The sequence below is a fragment of the Argiope bruennichi genome, chromosome 4, assembly GCF_947563725.1.
Source record: "Argiope bruennichi chromosome 4, qqArgBrue1.1, whole genome shotgun sequence".
Taxonomy (NCBI): Eukaryota; Metazoa; Arthropoda; class Arachnida; order Araneae; family Araneidae; genus Argiope; species Argiope bruennichi.
This window is the reverse complement of record NC_079154.1, coordinates 142,202,056-142,215,805: the sequence shown is the minus strand read 5'-3', so window position 1 is coordinate 142,215,805 and position 13,750 is coordinate 142,202,056. Positions and strand designations below refer to the sequence as shown.

At 26.9% G+C, this 13,750-nt stretch overlaps 2 protein-coding genes across 2 annotated transcripts in view; both read right to left on the bottom strand.

Annotated features, from left to right (window-relative positions):
- LOC129965463 (uncharacterized) overlaps positions 1 to 7,411 on the bottom strand; it is a 30,805-nt gene extending 23,394 nt beyond the window's left edge. The window contains exons 1-4 of the mRNA XM_056079353.1: positions 7,117 to 7,411; positions 1,426 to 1,737; positions 531 to 924; positions 334 to 432 (exon numbers count right to left, since the gene is read on the bottom strand). Coding sequence (XP_055935328.1) covers positions 334 to 432; positions 531 to 924; positions 1,426 to 1,737; positions 7,117 to 7,285 — 974 coding nt within the window. The 5' untranslated portion in view covers positions 7,286 to 7,411. The remainder of the gene's footprint in view (positions 1 to 333; positions 433 to 530; positions 925 to 1,425; positions 1,738 to 7,116) is intronic.
- Positions 7,412 to 9,810: 2,399 nt separating this feature from the next.
- LOC129965398 (uncharacterized) lies at positions 9,811 to 13,630 on the bottom strand. Its single transcript, XM_056079243.1, has 3 exons — positions 13,323 to 13,630; positions 12,467 to 12,784; positions 9,811 to 11,858 (listed from the first exon to the last, which is right to left on the bottom strand). Exons 2-3 carry the CDS (start codon positions 12,612 to 12,614, stop codon positions 10,282 to 10,284), a joined length of 1,725 nt encoding a protein of 574 aa, XP_055935218.1. The 5' UTR covers positions 12,615 to 12,784; positions 13,323 to 13,630; the 3' UTR covers positions 9,811 to 10,281.
- Positions 13,631 to 13,750: the final 120 nt, after the last annotated feature.

The window sequence follows — 13,750 nt, the reverse complement described above, 5'->3', positions numbered from 1 at the left end:
ATAATTAGGGGAAATTTTTGAATAAACTAAGTAATTGCTAAAAAAATGTATAATTTTTTCTGCACTGCAATACAATACATTTAAACCTATTTGCGTTCACAAAATTTAACATTTAGGAATAGACTATTCCTTCGGTTATCTTGATTTTTAAAAATTCCTTTTCAATAATACAAAAAAGCAAATTCTAAAAGTCATTTTACATTTACTTTTGACTTGCTTTTTATCGCCTGATGAGATTAATTTTTATATACAAAAAAAAAAAAAAAAAAAAAAAAATTAAACTATGAGAATCAGTTAAAATTTTTGCTTTAAAAAAAAAAACAATTTTATTACCTTAAAATTGATCCCACAAGATCTACAGCAGAAGCAAACAGTGAATGCGAAATAAGTAATTTTACTACATCTTGAATAAAAAGTTCAGAAACACCACCACTGAAAGAGAACACAATTTGTAAATTGATTCATTGAGCTGAATATTTATTTAATTTAGTAGTATTAAGAAATTAAGAATGCAGAGAAAATCAAGTTACCTGGTAAAAACACAAAGAAGAAGATTCAAGACTTTTTCGTTTACTATACCACAATTTGTTAAACACTCAAAATAATGAGAAAATTGTTGTTTTAGAACAGAACTGCTGTTAACTAGATTCTGAATATTAGATATTTCAAAAGAGTCTTTCAAAACTAATAGGCAGCAGTCAATAGTATTGTTTTCTTGATCGATACTATGAAGCCGAATTCCAGATATAAGATCAAGAACAATATTTTTGAATAAGTTATTTAACAAAAATTGTTCTTGTACTGGAAGTAATGACATATTTGAAGATGTCCACATGGTTAAAACCTCAGTGAAAAAAGAAACAGCCTTTGCTCTTACATGATAACTTGATGATGAAAAGCTTGAAAATACAAATTGCATTAAATCTGTAAAAAAAAAAAAAAAAAAAGATTACTTATTTCCAATCACTAATAATAATTTTTTCTTCTTCTTATATATAATAATTATATCAATTCTTAGTTGCAGTTTAATTATACAAAAGGTTTAAGACTTTAAACTGATTTATTTAATTTACTGAAGAAATAAAAATGCTTATGTTTTGCCCACACAAAGTTAATGTGCCATATAAGCTGCATTGAACAATTTCTATGCTCCCAAAAAGGAAGTTAAGTCAAGGAAGTTTGGAAAGAGAAGTATTATAATCCTTTTTAGTATATTTTTAGTTTGGGAATCAAAAATGTCTCCGAGATTCTAACAAAACTAGTAATATAAACCAAAGTAATGAAAATAATCAAATACAAAAAAAAATTATTAAGAGGCAAAAATTACAATAAATTAAAGTTTCAAAACTTTACACTAAAATAAAAATATATAATGTAAGCACAACAATTAAACAAAGATGTTTAGCAAAATTGAATCTCACTTACTTTCATCTTTAAGCCATATTATTCCTTCAAAATGTTTGGTCATATTTGTAAAACAAAGCAAAATTGCACACTGAACTGTAGGCAGATAAGTTGTAGTTACATTATTTCTTACTGCATTTGATAATTCTTTTAAGATAATGGAATCTTTATACAAAATAAAAACATCTTTATTCCCAAAGAGTACACCAACAAGCTGAATAGTAAATTTCTGGATTGTAGGCGACATATCAGTGGTACTGTTATTTAGAGATATAATTACTTTTTCAGCCAAATTAAGAACTTGTGTATTCGACAGCAGATCTTGAGCGATATCTAGACAAAAGTAAAATAATAGAATAATTAAGTTAATAAATAGAAGGCCGGAAAACAAACCTCATTCCTTCCTTCCTTCCTTAATAAATAGAACTAAGTTATATAGTATTAATATTCACATTAATATTTTTTTTTTAAATTTTACTTTTAGAATAAGATACATGACAATTCTACAGCAATATTAGTAAAAATTGCTAATATATCAACAATTGATATTTTGAAGAATTCCTAGAATTTTGTGTTAACAAGATGATATAATCTTGTTATAATTACTTTTTAAAAAACTTGAAGCAGAAATTAAAAATATACTTTTAAACTTTTATTAGTTAAGTAGTTCATGGGTTTTGTTTTTAGTGAATAAATTCCAAGTTTTTATTTCGCTCAAGAATCTTAATTTATTGCTGTACAATGTACATAAAAAAAAAAATACCTTCATGTTTTGAAAACTTAAAAATATTTTAGATGTGAATTATAATATTTTTCACTTTTAATGTACAAATATTCACTCCTGATGACCAAATGTTTACCCAAAATGATAATATTTATTTTGTAGTGTCAATCAATTTTAATGAAGTATATCTTATCACACCAAATGAGAGTACACATTCAAATTATAGTTGCATAATAAACAAAGCATTCTGCTTGATAAGTTACATAGATAAAGAAATTGTCAAAATAAGCCTTATTTATTAAGGCTGTGGGCAAATGTTAAATTTTTATTTTGCATTATCTCCCAAAAATTGAGGATGAAATAGATTATTATTCACTAAGTGACCTTTTTTTTGCTATATCTAAACATTATAAACTAAAATTAAAAAGAAAAAGAAGTAAAATTAATACAGTGGTTTGTACCAGTGGAGTCATTGCAGTTCTTTTTCCATAGTGGATTGCTGTCAAAAATGCAGTATGGTGGTAAGCAAGAAATTGATATATTTAAAAGTCATAAGCTTCAATAAAAAGCAAAAATTAGGAAAATCAGACCAGTGTTTGAGGTTGGAAGACTGGTACTTTTTTGGTCTCCTCATTATTTTAAATATCCATATAAAGTGGTATTAAAAGTGATGCATACTATTTATTAAAATTACTAATTTATAAAAAATATATTTTTTAATTATGTTATGCATTTTTTAAGTATTGTTTATTACTAGTATTATCATTAAGAATTCTTTTTGTTTATTTATCAATTAAATACTGTTTATAAAATAGTTAAATATTAAAAATAAATCTCCACTAGTATTTTCAGCTTAATAATTGTAATTTTCACTTCTATATTAATTTTTAATTTGAATTTTTAGAAAAATTTAATTTTTATAGAGGTTCCATCAATTTTGAAATAGGTAATATCCATTCTACCTTAATTTCTAATCTAAAAAAAATTACTTTAATAAGAAAGAATATGAATATAAATGTAAGTAGTCTGATATGCTTTTACTAATGCAAGTTCTTAATTTTAACAGAATCCAGCATTCCTTGTTTAATATCTTGATAAGATTAATAATTGATAAGATAATTTCAGTTGCAGAAATGAAAAAATTACTATTAAAAATTTCTTTAGATTTACATTCATGTCCATAAATTAAGGATATTTGAGAATCCTAGGAGGGATGGGGGGGGGGAGCATCAGAACAAAAACTTCTGATCAAACAGAACTGTACATATCTTTTAGAAAAGCATGGTTGTGCTTCAAGCTGAATAAATTGTTAGAGTAGGGAAGAAGTACTTTGTAATTGTATAAAGATGGAGGAATATATAAAAGGAATTATTGTTTTGATGCAGTGAATTTAAAATCTGCATGCAAGTCTAAAATAGCCATTTGGAAGACTCACCTGGACAATATTTATATAAAAAAGTATTTAACAGGTTACAAGGTGACTGAATGCAAATGGGTATATCCTAGGGAAAAAAAATCATACAAAGCATCATATTTGGGTTATGGCTATAGTTCCAAGATTATGGCAATCTTACGAAGATGCCTCCAGTTGGGTTCAAGTAATTAGCCATAACAATGGCCAATGCAAGATAGCTAGTACTGGATTAAAAGATAAAAAAAGAAACAGAAGATCCCATTGAAAGCTGTGGCATATATCATAGTTTAAAGACAAATCTTGCATAGCAATAAGGGAAACGTGTTCTATATTCCTATTCAACTCATGGCAGCTTCTGCTAGGATCAATTATCCTGATTCAGAAAACATAGTAAGTGAACCTCAGAATGCTACACCTGCTTGATGCCTTTTTGAAGAATCCAGTTTTCTCTTGAAGTGATTCACATTCATATGAAAATCATTAAGGTCCTGCTACAGCAAAGAAAATATCATTAACACTACTTTTATGGTGGCCAGTGTAGCTGATTTGGAATGGATGGGTTCAAAAATTATCTTCACAAACAATTACAAACAGAATAAACCAGACTACTTGTGATATACTTAACAACATTTTTGTCTTTTTAAGAGGAGCAGTAGCTGCACATTTTCTTGCTCTCAGTGTCAAACAGTAAAGGATGAATAGCACAGAGAACATATCATTCTAATAAAGTGATTGGTTTTTCTTCCCTGATTACCACTCATGAGGATGTATGAAATATGCTTAGGTTACAGATAGTAGCCCATCATTTACTTGTAGATCAATTTTAGGATATATTCAGGATATTGGATAATTTCAATTCAAGAGCAGCCTAGCCTACTGAATAAGCTAGAATTCTGCGAGTTTATGTAGATATCTAGAACAGCTGGATAATCTAGAATTCAGTATGTCAAACCATTGTACAGATTGTCTTACAACACATGATAAGATAACAGCCAATAAAACAACCATAAAAAATATTAATGCATGTTTTTTAGATGAGATAAGAATTTTTTCATTATTCCACAGGACCCTATTTTTCTCTTATTTTATTACTGTAGTTATTGTACAATTTATTGTTGTACAATTACAACTGTATTGCACTCAATTTGATTGTCTATCATTATAATCATTAATTTATGGACATAAGTACTTAAATGAAATGAGCATAATAAAACATAATTTATTATAGTGGCCAATCATGCACTATCACTGAGGATATGCTGTAGCTTTCAACCCTGCATTACACTGTAATGATTTCTGCATATAATATGTCCTTTTTATTTTAATTTGAAATGTTAAGTATTAAAAATATTTATTAGTGTATTAAAATAATAATTGTTGGATACTTGCTATTAGAGATAAAATTATTATTATTAGAGTATTGTCAATGAAGGTTATTATTAATAAAAATAAATATAAGAATAAGAATTTTTCAATAAAAAATAAATCTTCTCAATTATTTTAGCTCAACTCTTTACTCTTATTACTATATAGCCTCAATTACATGCTATCTTTAATGCTGTAGAGTTAAAAATATTCCCCACATTTTTTTAATGTCATTACTGGATGCAAAATTCTACTTTCCATTTTGGTGTTTAGCAACTAAGAAAGGTTTTTTTTTTTTCGTGTTTTATATTGACTGATTTATAACATATAAAACTAAGATAAGAATAAAATTCCATTATGGGATAAATATTATATTTTGATTTTTTTTAATGCTGGATTATAACAAAGTTTAAAATTTGATGTAGTGATTAGCTTTGACTTGAGTGTTCATGACATTTTGAATATAGAAGATAACATTACAAGAAACCAAAATGTATGAGAATTTCTAATATAATTTCCAAGAGTTTATTTGTGACAGTCAGATCGTAGATATTATAAACAAAACAGTCAGCTTATGGGAACATTTCTAGTTTTGGTACTTTTCCGTTAGCCTGGCGCAAATGTCACCAATCGTTAACCAAATGTGCATTTGGTGGAATTCATTATTTGACGATTTTCCGCTTGCGCCCGGCTAACGGAAAAGTGCCCTAGTTTTATTTTTATTTAAGTAGTTATCAACTGAAATAATTGTAGCTGAAGGTCAGAAAAATTCAAGAAACAAAGTTAAAATAAACATGCATGGATAGTGATAATATTATTTATTGATGTTAACAGAAATTACTTAAAATGAAATTTATCCTCCAGATTTTAATTCAAATGGAAGGATCAATAATTTTTTTCTTGACATTCATGAGATAATCAAATCATATGAATAAAAAGAAATATGGAATTTTATTTGAACAGATTTCATCTATTATTTGATAGATTTCTAGTTTGCATATATCACACTATATTTCATTTCCCCAGCTGGTAGAATATTTGAATTATCATGTTCATAAACACATGGATAGATATAATTCCAGTCACTAGACAGGTATCACATACTTTCAATAGACATAATTACAACATGTGGATTAAATCATTGTATTACATATTCTTTAAGAAATTAAATTATTTGAAGCTACCTACATTTAATTCTAAAACAATTTCTTCAACAATATTATAACAGTTTAATATTATGAGTGCAGAAATTTTGACAGAACCTCATTTTATATTTTCTAAGTAAAAATTCATATATATATGTAAATATATATATATAAAAAATCCTTTCATTTACTTATAATTTTTTAAATTAATCATCTGTCATTATTTGTTTCCTTATTTCTAAATTTCATATTATAAGAAAATTTTTTTGTAATGAAAATATGCTTGAAACTTAATAAAATAGCACTGCACTGAAAGTGCAGATAGATATTTTGACGATGCTTTTCTTAAATAAAAGTCATATTGAAAGAGAGGGCATACAAAAAATAGTAAATGCACATGTTCAATAAAGAAAATTGGGTCAAATATAAAACTTGGGAAAACCTTTATTCTTCTAAGAAATGTTAAAGATAAGGAAAATCTTTCCCTGCTTTTTGCTTGAACATACAAGTCATCCAAAGGAAATTGTAGATTGAATTTAGCTATTATTAAATACAAAACCAAATATATAGTTAAACTAATATATTTAGAAATGTTTGGTGAGGAAATTCTAGTTCTTATACATGAGTTATTACAGTTTATTTAATGTAATAAATGTTAATAAAGAAAATTTACAAAGTTGGGGAAAATATAGGCTAGAATTCCACCAAATGCACGTTTGGTTAACGATTGGTGACATTTGCGCCAGGCTAACGGAAAAGTACCAAAACTAGAAATGTTCCCATAAGCTGACTGCCAACCCCGTTAATTATTTTACATACAAACTTTAAGTACAATAATAGTAAATACAATGCCAGAAGTTACTGTCACAGAGTAATTAAAATTACTCCTGTTATTAATGTAAAAATCAATCCTATTATTATTGTAAAAATCAATCAACAAACTAAAAAATTAAGATGATTTCCGATAACGTGAATGGTTGCCAAGATGTTATCGCAATGTGTGCCCAAATGAAATAAAATTTTACAAATTTTAGAAATCTATATAAAAAAAAGTAAACTTATACTTAGTTTTTCTGTAAATCTGTTATCACCGGAAAAATCTTGAGATATTTTTAATTTGATGACACTTAATAACTTTTCTAATAAAGTGTCATCCATATCTTCACGCAATTTATTTCCAATCATTAACTTGAAAACTTTATTAAGAGAGTGACAGATTTCATTACGAGACATTTGTAAAAAAATGTAGTTTTCTGTTAATTCAGTTTTAGTGGAATAGGGCAACTGTAAAGTGAGGACAAATTAAAGTTAGAAGCGCTGTTCTAATAAATTGAAAAATCACGTTATTCAAATATTCAATCACATCACACTGAAAAACAAAATATGGAAATTGTTGCCACTAAATAGTTTATAATAGAGTTTTAAAAAAAGATTTTGATGAATTTTTTCATTCTTTGTATTTTTAGAGAATAATAATTATAGAAGGATTTTGTATCTCGTATACTTTGCATAAATTTATTCTCAATGAAATGTTAAGTAACTTTTATAACTTTCTGCATCAGCGGTCCACACAAGCAAAAGCAAATGGTTGACCATTAATTTAACCATAACCGCTTTCAACCTGACATCGGCATTTTAACAGGCGCCTCAATCTCAGGAGACACCCGTGCACATGTCAAACCTGATTGGTTCGTTCGATCACATGACTTCAAACTATACGTCATAGGAAATCTTCTGTTGGCTATTTATCTTTCCCTTTGGCAATTAGATGCGTACTTTGGCGAAATTAATTTGGAAATAGAAATTAACACTGTAGTATATTGTTTTGTAATTCAGTTGATTTAAATTTTACACACATCTATTTTATAATAAAGCTGATGTAGAAGAAATCAGGGTCTGCTACATGTTTCTAAGTTTATTTACAAGTATACATGCATATTTTTTTGAAAGTATTATATGAAATAATTAATTGTATATGCTAACTGAAATTTTTCTTGAATCCTTATTTTCAATTTTCTTTTATTTTCAAATCAGGAATTCCTTACACTCTAAAAAGTGATATATGTCATTTAAAACTAAGAATACTAAGGATGTATGAACTTCATTTTTTGTTGTGTTGACTATAGTTTCTAACTTTATTTCAGCTTAAAAAAGTAATTGAAATAGTAAAAGTGAAACATAAAAACTGAATTTTATTAAAAAATATTAATTTTCAATTTAAAGTACAATTCTTTTTATTTTCCAAGAATAAACCATGTAATGACTATGGCAATTAGTGAAACTAATACTTTAAATGAAATATTAATTATGAAAGTATAAGAAAAATTACCTAAATTGTATTAAATTTCAATAGTGAAGATTTCTGAATAATTTTTTTTCTTACAGAAGGTGCAACCAAATCTTTCCAAAATAAAAAAAATTGCCTGAAAATTGTTATTTGAGAAATTTTAACTCTTTAAAAATTTAATTGTGAAAGAACATTGGTGCATAACAGGTATAATTTGCAGTAATAGAATGAACATAGTTGATGATTGTTGATGTAAAATTTAAAGCAATGGGCATCATTTGCTGTTATTAAATTAAGAAATCAGTAACATAACTAGTTACATTTTATTACCATAAAGGGTTAGCTCAAGTTTGGAGTAGAGTGGACAATTTTTCTTTTGATATCTTAATAAATAAACCTTTATAAATTACAAGAGCATAATAGACAATACATTCAAATTTAAAAGGGCTGTTTCCTTTGACTCTTCATATATATATTGAGGGCACTGACATTGTAACTAAACTCTTATTGCCTTCAGACATTCCCTGTCCTTGAGATAGCCATACATTAAATGGGCTGAGTATTAAAGCATAAAAAAGCAAATTATATGCATTTTTTATGAAAAAAATAGAATTACTGTTCTCTTTACTGAGAATGATTTTCATAGATTTAAAAAACTTACAAAACCTTTTCATTTCATCAAATAAAGCTTTATATAATTAAAAAGGTTTATAAATGTTGTCTTTCAATAAAAATGAAATGCTCAGATCTACAAAACTCTCACTGGATTCATTTTAACATATGTGTTCAGAACTTAAGGCAATAACTTCACATGGAAAAACTCTTATTTCTATATTTGAAAAGAAAATATTACGAACTGTTCTTAGTGATGCTGATAGTATTAAAGAATGCAAATATTCCAAGGGGAGAAGCTCCATCTCAAATCCTTTCTATATTTTGATTTTTTTTAAAGCTACATTACTTTTAAAAATTAATATGTCTTCAATTCAATATAAATTTTAGAGCTAATGATTGAATTTCATACTCTTATCTAATACACTTAATTGTTGAAAGAAATAAAAATGCATGTATTTATAGAATATTTTTCTCATATTCTGTATTTCTTACTTTTATTCTTATAAAAAAAACTTTATATTTTTTACTTTCATTCTATGAACATTATATTTTTAATAGATTCTTATTTAAACCATTTGAGATCTGGGTTGAAGAATGGGGAGGTGATTGTATTACTTGAAATTAGGATTGTAACTTGGATAACTACATTAAGAATTAATTACATATATGTATATATGTAAAATCTGAAAAATAAGGAATGAAAACAAGTACCATTGCAAATAAAACAATTTATTTTCAAATAAACAAATTTTTTTTTCAATTGAAAGGTGTAAATAACAAAAAGATGGAGATTATGTTACAAAAATACAAATACAAAGTAAAGAAATTAGATACAAAGTAAATTTCGAATAATATAATCCACATACATTTTACAGTGGAGTAAGTTAAACATACATACACAATATTACTTAAATATATTAATTTTATTATATAATATAAATTTAAAAAGGAATGTGCAAAAATTAACAATCACTAACACATCTAATAGGGTGATACACATGCAATCATAAACATGTGAAAATACAGAAAACATTAGAAGACAATTATTATTTATGTATACGATTGTAAGAAAGAAGAGATCAGACTTGTCATGAAACTAAGAATAAACATGCAGACATATTGATACAAAGTTGCCAACGACATATTGATACAAAAGAACAACATTTGCTTACTTGGAATAACAATGATCAGGATTAGTGTTACTAGAGTGCAACATTTCTTTTTTTAAGAGAACATTTTTCTTTATTTCAATTTCAGCAGAATTAGGTTTAGAAAGCTTAATCTTTTTATTTGAATAAGGCTTCTTAACCGAATAAAATCGTTTTTGCTAAAGAATCTTCTTATTTGATGGTTCAGAAGCTATTTTAGGATGACAAGGAAAGGAATATTCAGAATTAACTCCTAATAAATGTTTAATTGCTATTAAGTGATTTTTTATTTGATGTGACACAACATCATCCATTGTTGTTAAAGAATTCAGTTTATTATAAACTATACCCATTGTAACCTTATTACATTCTAACTGACTAGGGCCTACTTCTGTAATAATTTTAGATTCAGAATTTATAACAGAAATAGTGGAACTGTTTTTATTTAGTGGACTGCAAAAATTATTGTTTTGGCTAGAATTTATTGAAATGTAATGTATATGTATACATAAAAAATTAGAGATCATGTAATCATGACAAGTACAAATATATGATTTCATACATAAAATACAATTTCTGCAAGCAATTATACAAGTGTCATTGCAAGAATGAACTTTTATTACATTATATACGTTTTTACCTGAAATAACTTTCCACTCATTTTCTTTAATTTGCTCGAAAGTTGCTTGTAAATTTTTATCATCCCTGTGCCTTTTAAAATTTTGTGTTGCCTTTTTAGTGATTTTACCCTTTTGAGTTTTAATGTAATAATCAAAATTTTTATCATTTACTAATCTAATTAATTCAAAAATAACTTTATCGACTCTTTTTGTCTTTTTCCCTTCTAAATAAATATGTTTTAAACTTCTATGAAAATTTTCAATATGCATATTAGTATTAATTTTAGCTCCTTTTCTAAAACAATATGCCCACATCTCGCATCTTGAATGATAATTATTAAAAAAATACTCATAGAATTCTTTTGTATTGATATCTTCATTTAGCATCTCGCAAAAGCTGCTAAGCATATTTTTAAAATTATTTTCATCCAATTCATACATTAGAGTCTTTAAAGTTTTATATATATCTTCCCGTATTTCCTTTTTTACAGAATTTAATTTTTTCCTCCATGCTCGATCTACATGCCAAGCACATAATAAATAATGATCACATGGACCAAACACACTAACCCAAGCATTTTTAAACATAACAGCATCATCACTCATAAAAATTTTTGGAATGATGCTGGTAGACATTGTTGTCTTAATACATTGAAAAAAGTGGGTTAAAATTACAGTGTTTACTGAAGATGAAATACAAAAGGCAACAGGAATACCTTCCTCGTATTCATCAATCACAAGCACAGTAACCAATTCAAAGTTGTAATTTGAAATACTGTGAGTTGAGTCAACACAGATTCGATCTGCTCCTAAACGATAAAATATAGATTTTTGAAAATGTGTCATGAGAACTAGCATAAAGTCTTTATTTTGAATTGTAGGGTGAGCATCATCCTGTCTTTTATAGAAGAGAACAGGATTATCCTTCTCGATCTTCATTTTATCGACCCAAGCACAGACACTCATCTCGTCATCTTGAATAATGGATCCTCTACTAGGAAGCATAATCCCGAAATCTCTCTTGATGTTTAGCAGATCTTTCCTGGAAGTAAGGTGTTTTCTTCCAAATGACGTATCCAAGGACTGCCGAATATCTTGCAAGATATTTTTTTCAGCAACACCTTGAAGAAGTTTACCTGAAATACATTTAAAAAAAGGTCTTTAGGCATAAAAATTTTAGCAACATTTTAAAGATTAACAACCATTTTCACCATCTAGTTTGGTGAGTACAAGCGTAAGAGCAATAAAGAAGCTGTGTTAAAATAATATTAGTTTTGTATACCAGATGCATATATTTATTTCAAAATGAGATATCAATTTAATGCGAAATTTGTTAATTTAAGGAATTATGATTAATTAAATTTTTAATCATGTCAAAACAATTCTTTCTATAATAACCCATGTATAAGTAGAATTTATTTACACAATAGAGAATGAAGTCTAATCTCTGGAATGTAAATACCCTTTGGAGTTAAAAAGATTAAAGAATTTTCAATTAAATTTCAATATATCTAGAAGTAGATTTAATGGTTTGTTTCCTAAAGGACATATTTATTAAACAATATTTAAAATAGACTACTTGCAAATCACTCAACCCGCAACTAAGAGTAGATTCTTATTCTCAAACTTAAATTCTACGATACTACTAAAAATTGCAATATAAAGGTTATAAAAAAAAAAGGATTCTTTTTATTCCCAGCAATATTATTTTATTTATTAAATGTTATTCTAAAAATAACTTTACCTGCTATTAACTCTTTCTCAACTTCAGGCAAAGGCACATGGCATAATGACTTCTCATGTTTATAATGTCCCTTGTAATAGGAAACTTCAACATGAGAATCAAAATCTTTCACAAAAATTGCAGCTGTACAGTGAAATCCCATCTTCATAGTTCCTTGTGCCTTTAGTTGCCTTTTACGCGATTCAACTTTTGGTTTGTAGGAACCACTGAGGTTACACCAGAAAGATGTGTAAACATGGTTTTCATTTTTCTTTTTCGAGTTTACAAAAAATTTAACATTGGTATTATTTTCTTCCTCTGCCAGCCACTGTTGGAAATCTATAAAAAATGTATATCTTTAAATATTTGATTGGTAAAAATTGTGCATAAGGATAAATATACAGTATATATTTACAATAGTCAAACTTTTCCTTTTAACAAGATTATAATTTTTGATGCAATCATTATTATAAACTCTAAACTTCTTAAAAAAATAATTTTACAATTCTTTTTGTTGATTATTTGTGACATTGAAATTATTCCAATCTTTTTTATAACAAATTCTGTCCTTCCTCTCTATAAATGACTTTGTGCTGCTTTCTATTTTGGTTTAACATAAAGAGAGAAAAAAATATGCTTCCATGAGAGATTCTTTTAAATGCTATAACACTAAATCTAAGCAGTAAAATAAAAATAAAATTGTTTTTTAACCGTAATTTTAAGAACCGGATAAAAAAAACATTCTAGCAGTAAAGCCAAAGAATAATTAAAATTATTAGGCTGGTATATTTTGCACACGATTCTTCATTAAAAAGATAAATCAATAGTTAAACATGTCGAAGGAAACGTATCAGGCTAAACCGATACAAGTACTTACCCGAGTATTTCTCGAATTTCAGCTTTTCGCAATTTTCAATACCTTTCAATTCATGAAAAGTGCATAAATGCGCTCGAAAATCACATAACGTTGGGAAACTTTCTTCACATTTTTCCTCCTGGCACAAAATATTTGCCCTTACAACGTAATGAATTTTCCCCACGTGTGTCGATAAACTCTTTTTAGATGCGAAATGTTTTTTGCAATAAACACATACGAAATCACTTTCAAAATTTTTGTTATCACTTTTTACTCCATGAATGCGTGATAAATGGACATGCAAATTTCGTTTTTTATAAAATTCAGCTCCGTATAGCGTACACTTAAATTCCATGTTTATTGTTTATTCTTGCAATAATGAATAATGCTAACCGCTTCGTAGATAAAAATTGGTTACTGTAAAATTGGCGATAAACGCATTTGGCGGT